The sequence below is a fragment of the Astatotilapia calliptera genome, chromosome 3, assembly GCF_964374335.1.
Source record: "Astatotilapia calliptera chromosome 3, fAstCal68.1, whole genome shotgun sequence".
Classification (NCBI taxonomy): domain Eukaryota; kingdom Metazoa; phylum Chordata; class Actinopteri; order Cichliformes; family Cichlidae; genus Astatotilapia; species Astatotilapia calliptera.
Window position 1 is genome coordinate 30,076,213 of NC_137424.1, and position 18,673 is coordinate 30,094,885.

The 18,673-nt window shown below is 41.3% G+C and overlaps 1 protein-coding gene and 1 long non-coding RNA gene across 2 annotated transcripts; one reads left to right on the forward strand and one right to left on the reverse strand.

Moving 5' to 3' along the window:
* Window positions 1–322: 322 nt before the first annotated feature.
* On the reverse strand, window positions 323–3,561 carry LOC113011538 (uncharacterized). The gene is made up of 5 exons (XM_026151036.2): window positions 3,464–3,561; window positions 2,975–3,307; window positions 2,779–2,889; window positions 2,667–2,701; window positions 323–2,343 (listed from the first exon to the last, which is right to left on the reverse strand). The coding sequence occupies exons 1-5, from the start codon at window positions 3,504–3,506 to the stop codon at window positions 2,224–2,226; spliced, it is 642 nt and encodes a 213-aa protein (XP_026006821.1). The 5' UTR covers window positions 3,507–3,561; the 3' UTR covers window positions 323–2,223.
* A 5,597-nt stretch (window positions 3,562–9,158) lies between these two features.
* Window positions 9,159–18,245, forward strand: LOC145426222 (uncharacterized). The gene is made up of 2 exons (XR_013906949.1): window positions 9,159–9,851; window positions 16,793–18,245. It is a non-coding gene; the product is annotated as an uncharacterized LOC145426222 (long non-coding RNA).
* Window positions 18,246–18,673: the final 428 nt, after the last annotated feature.

Consider the following 18,673-nt stretch of genomic DNA (forward strand, 5'->3'; position numbering starts at 1 on the left):
CTTCTCTGCTTTTATATGCAAAACATTTGTGCTCTAGCTTACTTGGTTGCCATTTTACCGAGATTTAAAAATAGTTATGCAAATGGGATCTCAGCTCATCCCCTCGGTTTTTAGGGGTTAAATGTGTTACCATATTCTTTAACAGTGTATTTCAAGTCCTCAGGCTCCAACACTGGAGTTGGACCTATCAGAAGCACTCCTCTGGTTTTTGGTTTATATCCTGTGACTGAAGAAAATGGATCACTCTTGGACACATACTATTGTCTACTATAACAAAATATAATCAATAAACAATATAACAAACAGTAAACCACTGGTGGTAATCAGAGTTTGCTTTAGTAGTCAACATGCTTTTCATTTTTTAAAATTACAAGTTAATGCCTATTAGTTATGTTCTCAAAGCCTTTAATTGTTGGTTTCAGGGATTTATTATGCATGTTTTCATATGGACTTAGTACAGTTTCCTTTTAGCATAATAAACATGGTTTACAGTGTGATGTACTGATGTTGCTGAGTTACTGTTCTGTGGTTCAGAGCGAGGGCTCAGGCATGAATTAACAGTCCCATTTTACTGCCAACCATAGGACAAACCGAGTGAGAAGACACTGCTGGAATGTGGACAGAATGTCTGTCAACTATCTAAGTAATGTTTGTTTTTTGTTTTGTGCATTTTATGTTCAATATAGGTATTTGTTGTGCCTGAAAATGAACAAATAAATGAAATGAAAATGAAATGCTAATGTAAGCTCAGCACAATGATCAGTAAATTTATGTTGGATAGGTAGTTAGCTAGCACCATTACCATTAGCTAGAGTGATTGTTCACTCTGGTTTTTGCTGCTGTTCCTAATGAGGAATAAAGGATTTCTGTGGCTGTGTTAATTCCCTCATTAAACAAAGTGCTAAAAAAGTCTGGAATAGACAGCCTTAGCGACTATAGACCTATAGCCCTCACGTTTGTAGTCATGACATTTTTGAGTGGAAGGTGTCCCAGCAAATCAGAGACTGCCTACCGTTCTCTCTCGACCCCTACCAGGTTGCTTACAAAGCAAATCGGTCCATGGAGGACTGTACACAAATCCATCCAACCAACATCATCTTTAAGAATGCTGTTGACACCACCGTGGTGGGCTGATGTCCAATGGAGATGAGACAGCGTACAGGGCCGAGGTAGAGAATTTGTCCAAAACAACCTGACACTGAACATCCTTAAAACGAAAGAACCTATCATGGACTGGAGGAGACACAGAGAGGTCCACTCCCCTCAAATGGAGAATGGGTGTAATCTGTCTCCACCTTCAGGTTACTGGGCACCCAGATCTCTGCTTATCTTACCTGGACCCACAACACCAACACCCTGGTAAAGAAGGCCCAGCATATTTTTCCTGTAACTGTAAATATAAAACAAGTGTATACAAAAGTTTACACGTGAAAAATACAATTTCAAATTATTTCTACACATTCTCACTTTTTATTCTGCAAGCTCTCACATCACATCAAAAATATTTACCTTCATAAAGAGTAATTAAAACAATCAGTGCTGTGAGAATGTCAATGGAGGTCATCATGGTTTGTGGAACTGTGCCTCTGGAATTACTGAGTACCAGAAAAAGTTTTTCATTCTTGAGACTTGAGCTTTTGTTTTTCTTTTGTTTTTATTCTGTCATTCAACTTTGGAACTTGTTTGGATAAACCAGCATGAATGGATTAATAATTTGTTTTTAATTTATAATGTAGTAATGTTGTAGTGGTGGATGTTCATACTAAACATGGCCAACATTTTAAGCAGGCTGCTCCAAAATTTGGGAAGGAGAAAAAAACTTCCATCCATCCATCCATCCATCCATTCGCTTCCGCTTATCCTTTTCAGGGTCGCGCGGGGACGCTGGAGCCTATCCCAGCTGTCATAGGGCGAGAGGCAGGGTACACCCTGGACAGGTCGCCAGTCTGTCGCAAACTTATTTTCAATTAATATTTATGCACATCTACTCAGATAAAACTGTAATACAAACTGTGGATGTAAGAGACAATTTGATAATATTAATAGCTAAAATAACAGCGCACACTTTACACTAGTATTTTAACCCCCCCCATCCCCCCACCACACACACACACACACACACACACACAAAACACGTAACAAACACACCAAATGCAGATACCCCACAAACTCAATAAGCACATATATTTCACTGTTTCACTACTGTTTCTCTGCTTGCTCAATCTATCGTGTAGCAGCATACACTACATTCGTATCCTGCTCTCTCGGTGGTACAGGCCTTCTGTAGTTTGCTTTTCGATGGAAACTCAGAGCTGCATAATTCATGGCATCAGAGGTCACATTCTGTTAAGGAAAATGATTAAAGTCACTAATAACAAAGCATTATATGTTAACGTGTTAACATTTACCAGGACAGGACAAAGCCATCTAAGGTTAGAGGCAGGGTTTGAGTTAGATAAATGTCCACCGCTCGCAATTTGAAATGAATTTTCACCAGTTTTTGAGCAAATGGGAATAAAAACTGGTGACAGAAAAACTGTAATTTCAAAATAAATATACAGTATGTGACTTAATTTGAAAGGTAATATTATCCTAAGCCTGGATAACTTTATTATGTGTTTACAAATCTTAATCCAAAATTATAATTTGATATGAAAATAAATTACCTCACTGTGTTGTGGATTTTTTTCATCATCTTGAGCTGAAAGAAACAATACATCCTTAAGTTCTGAGGTCAGTACCTTTGTATCTGCTATTTAAATTAAATCATATGGATACCTGTAGGAAATTTCCTGATTTTGATAACCAGAACAATGATGACCAGCAGAAGGAAAACAGTTAGCCCGCTCAGGATGATACTTAACGGATTTGTTAATCCATCAGATAATTCTAAAAAATAGAAAATAGAAAATTATACTATACTACCTATTTTAACTAAACACATATATAAAAAGACGGAAACAGTGTTATTTACCTTGAACCTTTAAATATGTTCCGGTTACAATTACTGGCTTGTCATTGAGTTTCTCTCCACAGAAATACAGCCCAGAGTCAGATGAATTTACTTGTTTGATCTTGAGAAATACCACAGACGTGTTGGATGACGTGCAAAATTTTTTTCCATTACAGGAAAAAACCTTTTCAGAAGTTAACATAGACGAGATGGAACTGATGTTGGGACTGCTGGTCATTTTAAACCAAAATATGCGGGAGTGAAATCTGCTGAAATTGGAGCACTTCACTGTGACTTCTTCACCAGGCTGAACCTCCACAGTGTAAAACTGTGCGACTGAGGACGAGATCCAACCTAAAACAAACAAGGCATCCTAAATTTAAAATTCAACAGGAACCAAACATTGAATTACACCATCCATGAAGTGTCTACACGATTCTTTTTGGCTCGATTATCGTACAGAATGAAGGGTTGAAACTTTACTGAGAAAAAAGTGAAAAGTGTACTTACTAAAGATACAGGGCAAAAGTAGCATCAAGGTGAAGTTCATCATTGTGCATACCACCACTACAGTGTCTGTAAGTGAACTGTGCTCCAGTAAAAGTTGTCTCTATGTACAGAGGCGGGGTGTTCTTTCATATGGGCGGCTGCTCAGTGGAAATGCTTTTTTAGCAAATGGTGAAAACTGGCAACTGAAAACAAAAAGCAGAATATCATTATCATTATTGTATGACAGATTTTATATAATTTAGATAGTTTTTTTTGCTGAAGCTTACATGTCTACAAAAGATATTTCACTCTACATATTTTTTATACATTTTGTCTTCACCTGATATAAACACTGTTTAGTGAGGTTCTGTCGTGATTTTGTAACTACTAACATGGCATGAAGCAAAATGCTGATCTCATAATTGTACTATATTATATATGCTTGATCGGGTTGCAATTTATCTTTAGCACCAGACAGCCTGCGAGTCTGTATTTTCCTTAGTAATTTAGAACAGCTACTTGTGCAGTGTTGCCTCTGTTATTTATAGAAGTTATTAGCTCCATGAAATGAACACTGGTATGAATGCGCGTGCCATTCAAGTTGATGACATGTTCACGAAAACCAGCAGAAATCTAACCTGGTCAATGATAACTATGAGAATAATGTCCACAAGGCTTAGTAGATTCAAATGCGTGTTAGCATGGAAACTTCAGCTGATGTGGTGGCGTCATAGCTTGAAATGTGCAGCCTTTTAAGGAATACATGCTTTTGTCTGTTTGTCACCTTGCTGCACGATGTGAGTTAGTGATAGTAAGACAGTAAAGTGTAACCAAAAGCATAAGCTTGATTTAAAACAAGGATTTGACTGGGTATGTGTCCGTCTAGCACACAGAAGCAAAAAAGCCACAAAAAAACACTTTTAACAGTGGAGCTCCGTACAAAATACAGGTTCCACTGTCTGGTCAACTTGTACTGACAGCACACCCACAATACTTATTAGAAACAAATGTAGACCTTCCTGTTTTTGCATTAATAGAACCACTTTCCAGTTATGAAACCGCTGATCATCGTAAACGTCTGCAAAGCAGTCACGAAAATTAACTCAGGATGACGTGACCAACAAAAAACATACAATAAGCAACAGCTCCTCTTTGTAGACTACAGCTCGGCTTTTAATACCATCCGGCCATACAAACTCCGTCCCAAACTCCACCAACTGGGACTTAACTCCTCTCTGTGCAACTGGATTGTGGACTTCCTCACTAACCGTAGACAGAGTGTCAGAGTGGGTAAGAACACCTCCTCCACCCTTGTGGTCAACACCGGTGCCCCTCAGGGGTGTGTTCTGAGCCCTCTGCTATACACTCTCTTCACCCATGACTGTATTTCCTCCTGCGCGTCCAATCTCATTGTTAAGTTTGCAGATGACACTACAGTGCTCGGACTTATATCCAACAATGATGAGACAAACTATAGGACAGAGGTGCAACAACTAGAGTCATGGTGCCACGACAATAACTTGGTCTTAAACACCAAAAAGACCAAGGAGATCATTGTAGATTTCCGGAAGAGGGGTCATAACAACCATCTGCCTCTCTTCATTGGCAGTGAGGCGGTGGAGAGGGTGAGCAGTTTTAAATTCTTGGGGGTAACTGTGACCGAGGACCTGTCCTGGGGCAACCATATCACCTCAGTTGCACGGAAGGCCCAACAGCGCCTCTACTACCTGAGGAGACTGCGGAGCGCACACATTCCCAGATCTCTGATGTTGAACTTCTACAACTGTGCCATCAGCAGCGTCCTGACGCATGGATTTCTAGTGTGGTTCCCCAGCTGCACCAAGGCCGATCAGCAAGCACTCCAGCGGGTGGTGAAAGAAGCTGGCAGAATTATTGGAACAAGTCTGCCAGAGATCAGTAATATCTTCCCCACTCGCTGTCTGAGGAGGGTGCACAGTATCCTGCGGGACCAACATCACCCTGCGCGCCACCTTTTCCATCTGCTGCCCTCAGGGAGAAGGTACAGGTCTATACAGGCCAGAACATCCAGACTGGCCAACAGCCTGTATCCACAGGCTGTGAGGCTCCTGAACTCTCTGTCCCCCTCTCACGGACAATAACCATATCCAACTTCTTAATAGCAATGAACTGGTCTGCATTGGTGCATCATATCTTTATTCTCTTCCCCCTCCTGCCCCCCCCCCCCTCTTTCTTAAATAGATAACTATCATATCTGATATCATATCTCACAGTACAATAATATTGAATGGGTGCATTGTTGTATTTTGTCATGTTTCTCAGGTCTTTGTCTGAATTTCTACGAACATTATTGCTAAGGATTGTCTTATTGCATTGGAGTCACACTGGGTTAAATATGTACACTTGGGTTTTAAGGGGTATTTATTATTTTCTTCTTTTTTTTGGGTTGTATGGAAGCCCCAAACGCAATTTCATTGTTCTTGACAATGACAATAAATAAATACTACTTTTTTTTTTTTTTAAAGCTTTGTAAGGATGGGCATAAATTGGACCGCAGGAAAGCAGCCACCTGTTGTTCCGTGGAGCTAATGTCAAGCTCTCCAGGTTCCTCATTGCTGTCAGCGGTCACCGCCTGAGCGTATGACCGGGGTTTAATATGGAGCCCAGTGATGATGACGTCGTTTATCCTGGAGTATTGTTCCAGGTCAGCGACCTTACTTTCCAGGTATGCAATCTTTTTATCTTTTTCGGCATTTTGGATGGAGCTTTACCTCCTCCACAATTTCAATGATATTTTTCTGCTGCAACCTGATAGTAGAAATTTCGTCCATTATGAAGTCAAGGGACTTTTTAATGTCCTCGACTTCCTCAGCTGTCGGTATCCTCTTCGGCCCCATTTTATCTGGTTACCCTGGTAGCAGGTTCAGTCAGCTGATTCCTCAGTCAGCTGTTAGCCTGGTAACGTGTTGGCTAGCCTGCAATTACCTCGTTAACTCCGTTAGTCCAGTCCAATATCCTGTATCAAAGTCGTAATCCAGACAGGGTTGTACCAAAAGTTCCAACAATTTGAGTAGTCTTTGCTCCAGAAATTGATGGCCAAATTTCAAAAATCCACAGGACACGATCAAAACACAACTTTCAAACAAATGGCAAACAGGTTTTGCCCTTTTGTTTTGTACTGTTAACCAGCCTTAAATAAACGGCGCGCCTTCTGATAAGATTTAGATGTGTTTTGTTTTTCGCGTGTCAGCACTTGGGTCCTCCTTCTCACACCACACAGCCAGCTTCCGCCAACTGTGGCAAAAGCTGGTTTATCCATCGGACTGCTGCTGAAATGTCGCAACATTCTGGTTTAAGTAGATAACTATTCAAATTTATGTTCTCTGCTGAGCATAAAAAGTGAAACAATTGTTTGCCTTGAAATATACTGCATCATCATGATTACAGCCATTTCAAGTAACAACAGTTATGTAATGTGCATTTCACTCACTGCTGCTGACTTCCACAAAACTTCCCATAAAATGTCATCAGATGCATCCTTTAAGTCTGCATCTGATATAAGGAAAAACAAATTGACCCTCGTAGAATGAAGATGGATGTTTCTTTCAATGTTCATCAAGTTATCCATGACTACTTTGTAATGTTCATCGTGTATATTAGGACTGGGCGACCAAAATTCATATCTCGATATTTTTTAGCTGGATGGCGATATAAGATATATATCTCGATATTTTTTTAATCCCATAAAGTAAGAACAAAAAGAGAGTTCTTGGTCAAAGGTACTTGTCCCAGATGTCACACAGGCACTTTTATTAACATCCAACTGATGTACATGAAAAAATAGTCAAAAATAAATTGTCAGCATTTATTAAATAATAATGCTCAATTTTTCTTTTCATGCATAATAAAAAGCTAAAAATTGAAAACTAAATGTAAAATGTAAACTAAAAAGATGCAGATAGAAAAATAACAAAGGCAACTTGCTCTTTAAAAAGTGCTTACACTGAAGTAAAGTTTTCTAAAGTGCTTCTTTGTGTGTATTCCTGAACAATCAACTGGTACTTTGTGCAAAAAAACACAAAACATGTAAACAGATTGAACGAAATTAACAAAAATCCATTCTTTGGTCAGTGAGTCTTTGTGCAAATCTCCAATCACAATAAAAATATAGAAAGAACACAAACAATTGGCAAGGCCAACTACTGTACAGCTTACAGATTTTGTGCCAGGAAACCTAATCTGTCAACAGTATCAGGCTTCAAGGATGCCCTGTGGCAGGTTACAATGTTTCCACTGCAACTAAAAATCCTTTCAGAAGGGGAGCTGGTAGCTGGCACACAAAGGTATTTCTTGGCCAAGAGGCTCAGTGCTGGATAGGCAACTTCATGTTCCTGCCACCATTTGAGAGGGTCAGCACCACTCTCTACACAAACTGACAACAGGTAGCTAGAAAATTCATTTTCAATTGCCTCCCTCTTTGTGAAACCAGTGTTGGTGGCTGTGCTGTGCTGGAAGAAGCTTGCCAGTGATCTCTCTTTTTTTTTTAGCTGTGTGTCCTACTGCTGCTTCTTCACGGTCTGCAGGCAGGCATGGCTGGATCAGGCAGCTCAGACAAACACGTACCCTGATAGCTGAGCAGACACTCTGTCTCTCCAAGATGAGTTTATGTTTTAGTGCATTAATTTTCTCACTTCGGATGTATTTCGCCCTGAACCGTGGATCCACAAAAGAAGCAATGTCCAACAGATCATTGGTAGACGGATCTGCATATTTATTGTTGAGGTAATCCACAATGCGGGTCTTGATGGATTTACACAGCTCACTATCCTCCTCTCCAGGTGCCAGGAGAATAGTGTTAAACAGGTGTAGCACAGGTCTGACATATGACAGGGTCACATACTTCTCTCCTGAAAGTGCATCAGTGAAGTCCTGACAGCGTTTGAGAGCTTTCTGAACTGCTTCCAGGACCTATATGTCCTGCCAAGTAGGGACTAGAGGTCTGGTTTTCATGTCGACAGAGAGGACTTTAGAAAGTGCTCTTCCCTGCTCCAGAACCCTCTCTATCATGAGAAGCCTTGATCCCCAGCGAGTTGTTGCCTCTGTGATTAGCTGGTGACTTGGAAGACCCAGCTGTATTTGCACTTCAGCCAGCTCTCTTCTCTACCTCCAGCTGTAGGAGAAGCTGCTGATGACTTTCTTACACAGAGAAATAGCCCGGGTAATGCGGGCATCACCTATACCATGTCCTGTGACAAACAAAATACAAACTTTTAAAATCACTTTAATTGATATGTTAAGAGGCAAATCACTCAAAGGGAAATTAACATCCACCTCAGTTGTATAGAATGTGATGCATAAGACTTAATAATATTTGCAAAATGTGTCGTGTAATGTATAGCCTAGAAATGGTTCTAGTTAAACTATCGTGGTAAAATCACCAGCAAATGATTGGAACGTGTATATTTTTACATCTTTTCAATCTCACTATGTATGTACAAATGTAACCCTGTCTTGTCTCAGCTGGGGTCCTCATTTCGTGTCACAATCTTCAATCTAATACAAGCACAAACACACTCCAATACGTTTATTGGATTTAATAGCGATAGTTTATTTAATTATTCAACTAACTTTCAATTTCTAAGTGATAGATGTATATGCTGGCTATGACTTATAAAAATATTTGTCTTGTGGTCCATAGGCATGTTTAGCTCTGCAAGTGACTCTATAAACTTGTTAAGAGAATTTTTATTTTAGTTAAATCATTAAAGTATAATCAAGTAGAAACAAGTATGCCTTATAATCAAGTGTTTATATATTTTCACACGGTAAAGCTTACTGTTGAAAAGAACACAATGTATTCCTTGCTTAAGTGTGTGGGATGTTTGACAAAGACAGGATATATACATGCATTCTTTACTTCAGTGTCTGCGATGTCAGATAAGCATGAATACTGCTGTGTCGTTGTTTTTCAGTTTGTGTGCAGAAGTTAGATAGCTAAGACAATGCCTGAGCTCTCCCCTCTTCAGTTGAAAGAGGAAGTACTATGTAACCCATTTTGCCTTATAAATAAAGCGAGTAAACGGTGCTCGGTGTGTTAGTCTGCTCAGAGACTCTCACCCGTGCGCACGTCTTTGAAACTCTGAGTCGGTCTGCCAGTGTCTCATTTCTCTCTTACTGTGCTTTTACAAATGTCAACCCCTTGACATTTAATTGGTCCTTCGTAGCCGGAGAACTGACTGTTATTTTTAACGTCTAGTTTTCCACAGACGGTCTCCATCGGATCCTGACGTCGTGACGCCTGCGCTGGAAGAAATCTGATCAGTAAAACGAAAAACCCGGGAACGTGAATTCGATCTCCGGTCAGCGTTCGGCCTTCACGGCTCCAGGACCCGATGAGCACCGGATCTTAAAACGCAGCGCCACAGTAGAGGTGAATATGACACGCATTCCACCAAGCGCTAAAATACGTTGATATTGAGATTTTCCTTTAAGTAGTGTGTAAACCTAGGTACGCCGACAGATCTCAGTGTCCATGCGGGACTAAGAAGACGACAGGCAAGAGCGAAATTCTAGAAAAATCGCTATTAAAAGTTCCGGTCGCTCTGGGAGTGGCTGCAACGGAACAGGTTTCCGGTCACTCAAGAAGAGTGGCTGAAGGTGAAGGTGTTACACAAATAAATAGGCCTACGGAAAATCTCAATAAAAATCATAGAAACGCGCTTTGTTTGTGAGGAGTGAGTTGTTTTTACGACCCAATACGCGGTCGAACCACTTCTCAAACTGTTTTCCTGTGTACACTCACGTATTGGTAAAGGTGGAAAAAAGGGTTGTGCTTCATCACGTAAAATTGATAACCGCTCTCTCAATTACTGGGAGAGTAGAAGGCTGTTATCGAAAACCCATTCTCACTTTTTCATGCCAAAGAAGGTGTCACAGTTCTGACGTAATTAGTTCAAAATGGGTAACTCTAAAACTAAAGTAAAATTAACAGCAGATGAAGGATGGTTGGAAAAAAACTGTCCAAATGCAGGAAGAGTCAGTGCAAATAGGTGGAGAAATCCACATAAAATTTATTGCCCAGCCTGGCAAGGCAAATGCAATCAAGAATCAATAACTGCTTTAAAGGCTGCTTTACAAAAAGAACTATTTGAGGAAAAGAGCCAAAAGAAAAAAGCAAAACGCTTAGCAGAATGGCACCTTTTCGAGGCGTGGATGGTAGAAAACGATAAACGCATTGCTAAACGTGCCCAAAAGCAGGAAACTAAAGATAAACAGAAAACTGCAGGAGAAGAAAAACCGTACCCCCCTCCTTATGCTCCTCAGCCTGCACAGCCTGCAGCAGCTGCACCTAACCCTACGTCAGCACTTCCTGTAAGCTCTCCTCACAAACCTTTTGTTTCAAATCCCTATACGGAGGCCAGACAACAACTTGATCTTATGACTAAGCATGGTCATTCCAAAAAAACAGAAATTGTAGGTCAGTTTCCAATGGTAGCCTTATCTAACCCCAGGTACGGTCAACCCACTGGTCCCCCAGACGCCCAAGGAGTCATACCAGTAGACGGTGAGCCTTTAATTTATGCATTCCGACCCTGGTCTCATAAAGACAGAGAGAATGTACTAAAAGATGTGCCACCCCTTAAAGAAGGCTTCCGGCCGTGGCGAGATGCAGTGGAATTGATCCGTCAGGGGTGGGGTTTAAATGGTCATGAGATGCATCAAGTTTTTCAAGATTTATTAGGTTTAAGTCTTCCTAGAGCTAGAGGTCAATTTACAGGAAATGATCTAAACGGTGACGTGTTGGGGCCAGACACTCCCCAATTAATACAGGAGCTTAATAACTTGTATGGCAGAATAGAAGTTATTTTAGCCCCAAGGCCAGATTATGGAAAGATAGGAGAGTGCAAACAAAAGGAAGGAGAGACAGCATCAGACTATTTGGATCGCCTACGCCCAGTTTTCAGACAAAACTCAGGGCTAAATTATGATGCCGATCCACTGTCTGCTTTTCAACAACAATTAAAAAATGCCTTCCTAAATGGTCTACTGCCCAAGATAAAAGCACATGTAGACAAACACTGGGTCACTCAAAATACAGGAACCTTGCCTGAGGCCCTACAATATGCTGAGCATGCAGTCAAAATTCAAAAACAAAAAGAAAAAACAGAAGGAGTTTTCATGATTGATCCAGAGACAGGCTTTATAGCCTTCTCAGGACAGCAACACACGGCAGGTTTTAAGCAAAGTAGGGGAAAGCAAAAAGCAGGACAAAGAAGAGATAGAAGAGATATGAGATGTTATAACTGTGGTAAAATCGGGCACTTTGCTCGAAACTGTAGAAATGTAAGCCAAGAACAGGAAGGTGGAGATGACAGGCGCAGACGCCGTGATGAATGACTAGCACAAGAAAAGGGAAGTGAAACAAGTGAAGGGGAAGTTTACAACATTGAACAACTGCTGCTAGGCTCAGAAGCAAAGCCCACCGTTATAGTGCACGTTAACGGGGTCCCAATAAAATTCCTTTGCGACACAGGTGCTTGTAAAACTGTCCTAACAGTAGAAGTCCCAAATTTAACCTTTTCAAAAGATACCTTAATCGTGAAATCAGCCTCAGGACATGTGACAAAACAGCATCTAACCGACCCCCTTTTTATGTCACATAGAGATAGTGGCCGTGCCTGCAAAAATCAGTGCATCTATGATCCATCTTGTCCACTAAATTTGTTAGGAAGAGATGCTTTAACAAAATTAAAAATAGGAGTTTTTCCTGAAGAAAGTGGCATGAAAGCCAGACTCCTACTCTCTGAAAGTCAGAGCCAAACTGAAGACATTTTTGTTTGTGAAGGTTTAGGTGAGCCAAATTATTACTGGGCCTTAGATTTACCAAAACTTGAACCATTAGAGGCCAAAGCTAATATGTACTTACCTGAGCACTCACATAGACAGGACCCAGCAAAATATCACAACACCTTGTGGTATAAATATGTCCCAGGTCCAGACAAAATTTATGATCAACAAGTGCACAGACTAGGACCGCAAAAACTAGTCCTACAACACCTGTATGTGACACAGAGTGGTAATGCAGTATGCTCAGTGTTACAGACAGATGCAGTGCAGCGCTTAAATAAGATGTGCAACCCTCATGTATCTGTTGCACGCAACGACCAAACGCCTTGGTCTGAGTTAGGCACAGTGCTGAGAAATGTAGAAATGGACAGATATGACAAAATAGAGTGTGAGGACTGGCAAAAAGGCCGTAGAACTGGGTGCATGAGGCTAACGCTGTGTTGGCCGGTGACAGCCACACCAGCCACACATTTAGCCACAACAGAGCAAGATGAATGACAAGTATTAACAATTGAAGCACATCCAGAACTAGAGAAGCTGCCACAAACATTATGGTCTCAAGGACCCACGGATGTAGGCCTAATAAAAGGAGCAGATCCAGTAGTGGTGAAAACTACAACCTCATATAGGCCTGTAAAACCACAATATCCCTTGAGTGCAGAGGCAAAAGAAGGTATCAGACCAGTCATAGCAGAGATGCAAAAAGCAGGTATTCTCGTGAAAACTAATGAAGCCACGTGTAATACACCAATTTTTCCAGTAAAAAAGGCTAATACAGGAAAATATCGCTTAGTTCATGATCTAAGAGCAATAAATGAGGTAACAGAGCAAATACCTCCAGTGGTTGCAAATCCACACACAATTCTAAATCAAGTAACACCAAAAGAACGGTGGTTCTCTGTAATAGACTTGTCCAATGCCTTCTTCTCCGTACCTCTGCACCCTGACTCACAGAAGTTATTCGGATTCACCTTTGACAATCAAAAGTATACTTATACAAGGTTGCCTCAGGGATTCCAGAATAGCCCAACTCTGTATGCAGAGGCTTTGAGAAAATCAATGTCATCTTGTACGCTCCCTGCCCCAGGGCAGTTCTTGTTGTATGTAGATGATATATTGATCACAGGCCATACAAAAGATGAGTGCAAAGAAAACACATTAACAGTTTTGCAACATCTCGCAGAGCAAGGCCATAAAGTGTCACAGCATAAACTGCAATTGTGGAGCCAGGAAGTAACATACCTTGGCCACAAATTGACAGGACAAGGCAGGCAGCTGTTAGAGAGCAGAAAGATAGCAGTCCAAAATGCCCCAAAACCAGTAACTAAACAACAAATGATGAGTTTTTTAGGACTGTGCAATTTCTGTAGATGCTGGATTCCAGAATACGCATTACTAGCTCAACCACTACAGAACCTCATTTATGGTAAAGATCTAGCATTAAAAGACAAAGTACAATGGACTCCAGAAGCAGAAAAAGCTTTCGTTGATTTGAAAATAGCACTGCAGACATGTACCGTCTTAGCATTACCAGACTATGGAAAACCTTTCGTTCTCCATGTTGATGGTGCAGGAGGGTATATGAAAGCAGTCTTAACTCAAGCTTTTGGAGAAAAACAACGTCCATTAGCTTTCTACTCATGCAAACTTGACTCTGTAGCTGCTGGATTACCTACCTGTGTTCAGGCATGCGCAGCAGCAGCAGAGGCAGTTAAAAAATGTGCAGACATTGTTCTAGGACATAAATTGATCATCAAAGTCCCACATGCAGTGACCTCTATTTTGCTCCAAGCGAACCTCTCTTTCCTCACGCATGCAAGACAACTTTCTTATGTGGGGATTCTACTTACACAATCACACATAAAAATAGAGAAGTGTGGCCAGCTAAACCCAAGTACACTTTTGCCGACTTCTCTGGACGGAGAACAACACTGTTGCATTCAAAAATTAGAGGAAGATACAAAACCTCGCACTGATATATACAGCTCCCCCCAGAGCAGTTTCAGTAATGTTTTTGTGGACGGCTCAGCGTCAAAAGACATTCACGGTAGAAATTGTGTGGGTTATGCAGTCACAACTGTTGATAAAGTGATAGAAGCAAAAGCTCTCAGCTCCTCAAACTCTGCTCAAAGCGCAGAACTAACCGCAGTCATCAGAGCATGTACTTTATATAAGGGTCAAAGTGTTAATGTTTACACAGACAGTCAATATGTCTATTCAGCAGTTCATCATTTCGCTAAAATATGGCATAACAGAGGAATGACAACTTCCTCAGGCAACACAGTTCAACATGCAAACCTTCTAAAAAAGCTATTAGAAGTAATAACGTTGCCAAAAGAATTAGCACTATGCAAATGTGCAGCTCATCAAAAGGATGACACAGAAATTACGAGAGGAAATAACTTTGCTGACAAAGCAGCAAAAGCAGCTGCAGAAAAACAAATTGATGTTTTAACAACAGAAACCATAGATCTAATACCTTTAGAAATACTAGCAGATGCACAGAAAACAGCATCGCTGAGTGAACAAAAATCTTGGGTGAAAGATGGAGCAGAATTAAAAGACAACCTCATGATGTGTAATGGCAAACCAGTGCTTCCAAAATCTTTGCATAGAACTGCTGCTTTAGTGACACATGGGAAAACTCATGTGTCATCAGGAGGGATGATTAATATTCTTAATAAACAATTCTATACAAAAAATTTTGAAAGTTCAGCACAAGAGTTTATCAGAACATGTATGATTTGCCAAAGACACAACGCACAGGGAAATCTACGTCCAAAGCGAGGGCATTTCCCTATACCACCGCATCCATTTCACACTGTCCACATGGATTTCATAGAATTAAATGAATCACAATCCTCCAAATATGCACTTGTGATAATTGATGTATTTTCCAAGTGGCCAGAAATATACCCAGTGAAAAAAGCAGATGCAATATCAGTAGCAAAATGTCTATGTAATCATTTTATTCCAACGTACGGTATTCCATCTCTGATAAGATCAGACAATGGCACACATTTTGTAAATGAAGTAATAAGTAAAGTTTCTGAAGCTTTAGGCTTCAGCATAAAACATCACTGTTCTTATCATCCACAAAGTGCAGGATTAGTCGAGAGAACTAACGGCACAATTAAACAAAGGTTGAGGAAATGTATGGAAGAGACTAAAAAACCTTGGCCTGAATGTCTAAGCTTGGTTAAATTATGGATGAGAATAACTCAAGGAACAGGTGGTCTAACGCCATTTGAAATCGTACATGGCAGACATTTTCCACTCCCCATAATGAGTGAGCCAATTAATAAATCTATTGCAGAAACAACAATGGCAGAATGGATGACAAAACTATTTGAGAATAAAGAAGTGAGATTAAGCAATCAACTGCCGAGTGACTTTTCTTCAGTTTCTTGCAGGTTGAACCCCGGTGATTGGATTCTGATTAAAGTCCTCCAGCGGAAAAACTGGAGTGCTCCAAAGTGGGAAGGTCCCTTCCAGGTGCTACTTACCACACCCACAGCGTGTAAGATAGCCGAACGAGTTTCGTGGATTCATCAATCCCACGTGAAGAAAGTGTTTGCACCACAATAAGACGCCGGTTCCCCTGACTCTTACGTGAACCCCTGCTGGAGGACAGGGCTGAACGGGTTTCTCGCCCTGTGCTTCCTCGGCAGTGCTACTCACGTGGGAGCTCGGGTGTGCCTGGTCGCCCTGAAGATCAGACTGACCTATCCCACCGAAGAGCAGAACCAATAATAACACCAGGGACGCCTGAATAAAATCTCAACAAGATGACTGAGGAAAACAACCTGATAAATCCAGAAGAAGAACCAGCTTCAGAATCAATGCTAGCACCAGTTCCAGCCCCAAAGCTGTTGTGCTTGGGCGCTTGTGACATCAAACGAAAACTACTCATGTGCTACATATTCTGTCTAATGGCTATCCTCCTGATGACGACACTCTTTTGGTTGATGCCCAGTGGAACCCACAAGACAGTACCAATTATTCTCCGACCTAAGAGGTGGACCCACGACAACTCGCACCTGAAGGAGATAGACAAAGAACACAACCACCCGTGGCTGAACAATGCATGGTACCGGTATGTCCATGACAGAGTGCACAGAGAAGACAATGCCACAAACTGCTATGTCTGCTCACATATGCCCACGACAGCACTCCATGCCACAGTGTATGGAAAACCCCCAACCAAGGCTGAAGCACTCTGCATATATGACAAAGCCATTACCGGGACCTGCTCAACACCAGGAAAACCTGTGATGGTGATAGGTGGATCCATAAAGGACCAAAACAGCAACACATGCCACAACACTACACAATATATAGTCCCACAGAGTGTAAAGTCTCTAATCTACAACATAACAAACTGCACCCATCAGTACCCAAATATAAACTACACCTGCAATGAAGCCTACTGGGTGCATATAAACGTCAGCCATAGAAAACTGAAATCATTCTCAGTTGTTTTGCCACCTGACATACAACACCCAGTGTGCTTTAACTTCACAGGAGCAACCGGACAAACAGGTACGCCCCAGGGTCTGAAGAAATTAGGACAAAACCGAAACTGCTCCATGATCCTGGCGGCACCAGATTGGGATGGCATCGGCTCATCAACAGGTACATACTGGGTACAGGGCGCAGCTTGGGCGTGTGGCCTGAAAGTCTATTTCATGCTGCCACCAAACAGCACCGGACTCTGTGCCCCTGTTCTGGTATCTGACCACACCTTTAAGATGTCAGTGAACAGCAACACCAGAGCTAAACGTAACACAGGCCTCAAGCCCCATGATCCATATCTTGGTTCTGATGTACCTGATGACTTCAAACTCTGGACCAAGAGCCAGAAGGTAATACACGCTTTGTTTCCATGGATAGGAGTAGGGAAACACGCACTACGGATAGAAACCCTGGACTATCGTTTTGGATTATTTTTAAATGCTTCAACCCGCATTAATCAAGGACAGAATGAAGAAATTGATGCAATTCGCATCACTGTCATGCAGCACCGAGTGGCTTTAGACATCATTCTCGCAGAGAAAGGTGGTCTCTGCGTATTGTTTAACACTACATGTTGTACCTACATACCTGATAACATCCATTCATTAAACATGACAAATGCTTTGAATGTTTTGAAACAACTGAGAGACGCTCAGCAGCAGGACTACGTTACCGATACTCAAGGTTGGTGGGACTGGCTGCTGAGCGGCTCTTGGAAATCTCTACTGATTAAAGGCCTGTTGGCCCTTTTCAGTGTGATGTTACTATTTTGCCTTTTCATTGCTTGTATTATCCCATGTCTGAGAAGCATAATGACAAACATGTTCAAGCGTATGTTAGGAAACCATGTCTTGGCTCAGTCAGTTATGGAGGATCCCTATCGTCAGTATGATATGCTGAGTGTGGGAGAGAGAGAAGAAAATCTCTATGACAATCTTGACAAGCTTGTTGTTTAATTATTTCACTGAATGACGTGCAAGTTGAAAATGTGACTAACAAGTGACTATGCATTGAGTAAAACATGTGAAATATATTAACATCAGGAGGGAATGTTAAGAGAATTTTTATTTTAGTTAAATCATTAAAGTATAATCAAGTAGAAACAAGTATGCCTTATAATCAAGTGTTTATATATTTTCACACGGTAAAGCTTACTGTTGAAAAGAACACAATGTATTCCTTGCTTAAGTGTGTGGGATGTTTGACAAAGACAGGATATATACATGCATTCTTTACTTCAGTGTCTGCGATGTCAGATAAGCATGAATACTGCTGTGTCGTTGTTTTTCAGTTTGTGTGCAGAAGTTAGATAGCTAAGACAATGCCTGAGCTCTCCCCTCTTCAGTTGAAAGAGGAAGTACTATGTAACCCATTTTGCCTTATAAATAAAGCGAGTAAACGGTGCTCGGTGTGTTAGTCTGCTCAGAGACTCTCACCCGTGCGCACGTCTTTGAAACTCTGAGTCGGTCTGCCAGTGTCTCATTTCTCTCTTACTGTGCTTTTACAAATGTCAACCCCTTGACAAAACTTTTCATTTATTAGCATTTTTTTTCCAAATCAACAGATTCAGCATTGCACTCACCAATGGCCAGATGAAGCCTGTGACCAAAATACTGGATCCTCGGCCACTTGTTCAGTTGAACTGCCTTGACAATATTAGCCCTGTTGTCAGTTGTTATAGCAACCAGTCCCGCCGGGTTGAGCTTCCAGGTTTTGAGGACAGGGTTTCAGCTATATGCTCTCCAGTGTGGTCTTGAGGAAAGTAGCTGGTCTGGAGACAGGCAGTTTTCAGTCCCCAGTCTTCCATGAAATGTATAGTCACACTCATGTATGGCTCGCACGTCCTGCTGGACCACATGTCGGTGGTCAGTGCAAAGTGAGACACTTTGG

Excerpts from the sequence above, each read along its gene's own strand:
- LOC113011538 (XM_026151036.2), bottom strand. The coding sequence starts at position 3,506 with ATGATGAACTTCACCTTGATGCTACTTTTGCCCTGTATCTTTA. Across the intron at positions 3,308-3,463 it reads ACTTTTGCCCTGTATCTTTA|GTTGGATCTCGTCCTCAGTC; the intron begins GTAAGTACACTT and ends TGTTTGTTTTAG. Across the intron at positions 2,702-2,778 it reads AATCAGGAAATTTCCTACAG|CTCAAGATGATGAAAAAAAT; the intron begins GTATCCATATGA and ends TGTTTCTTTCAG.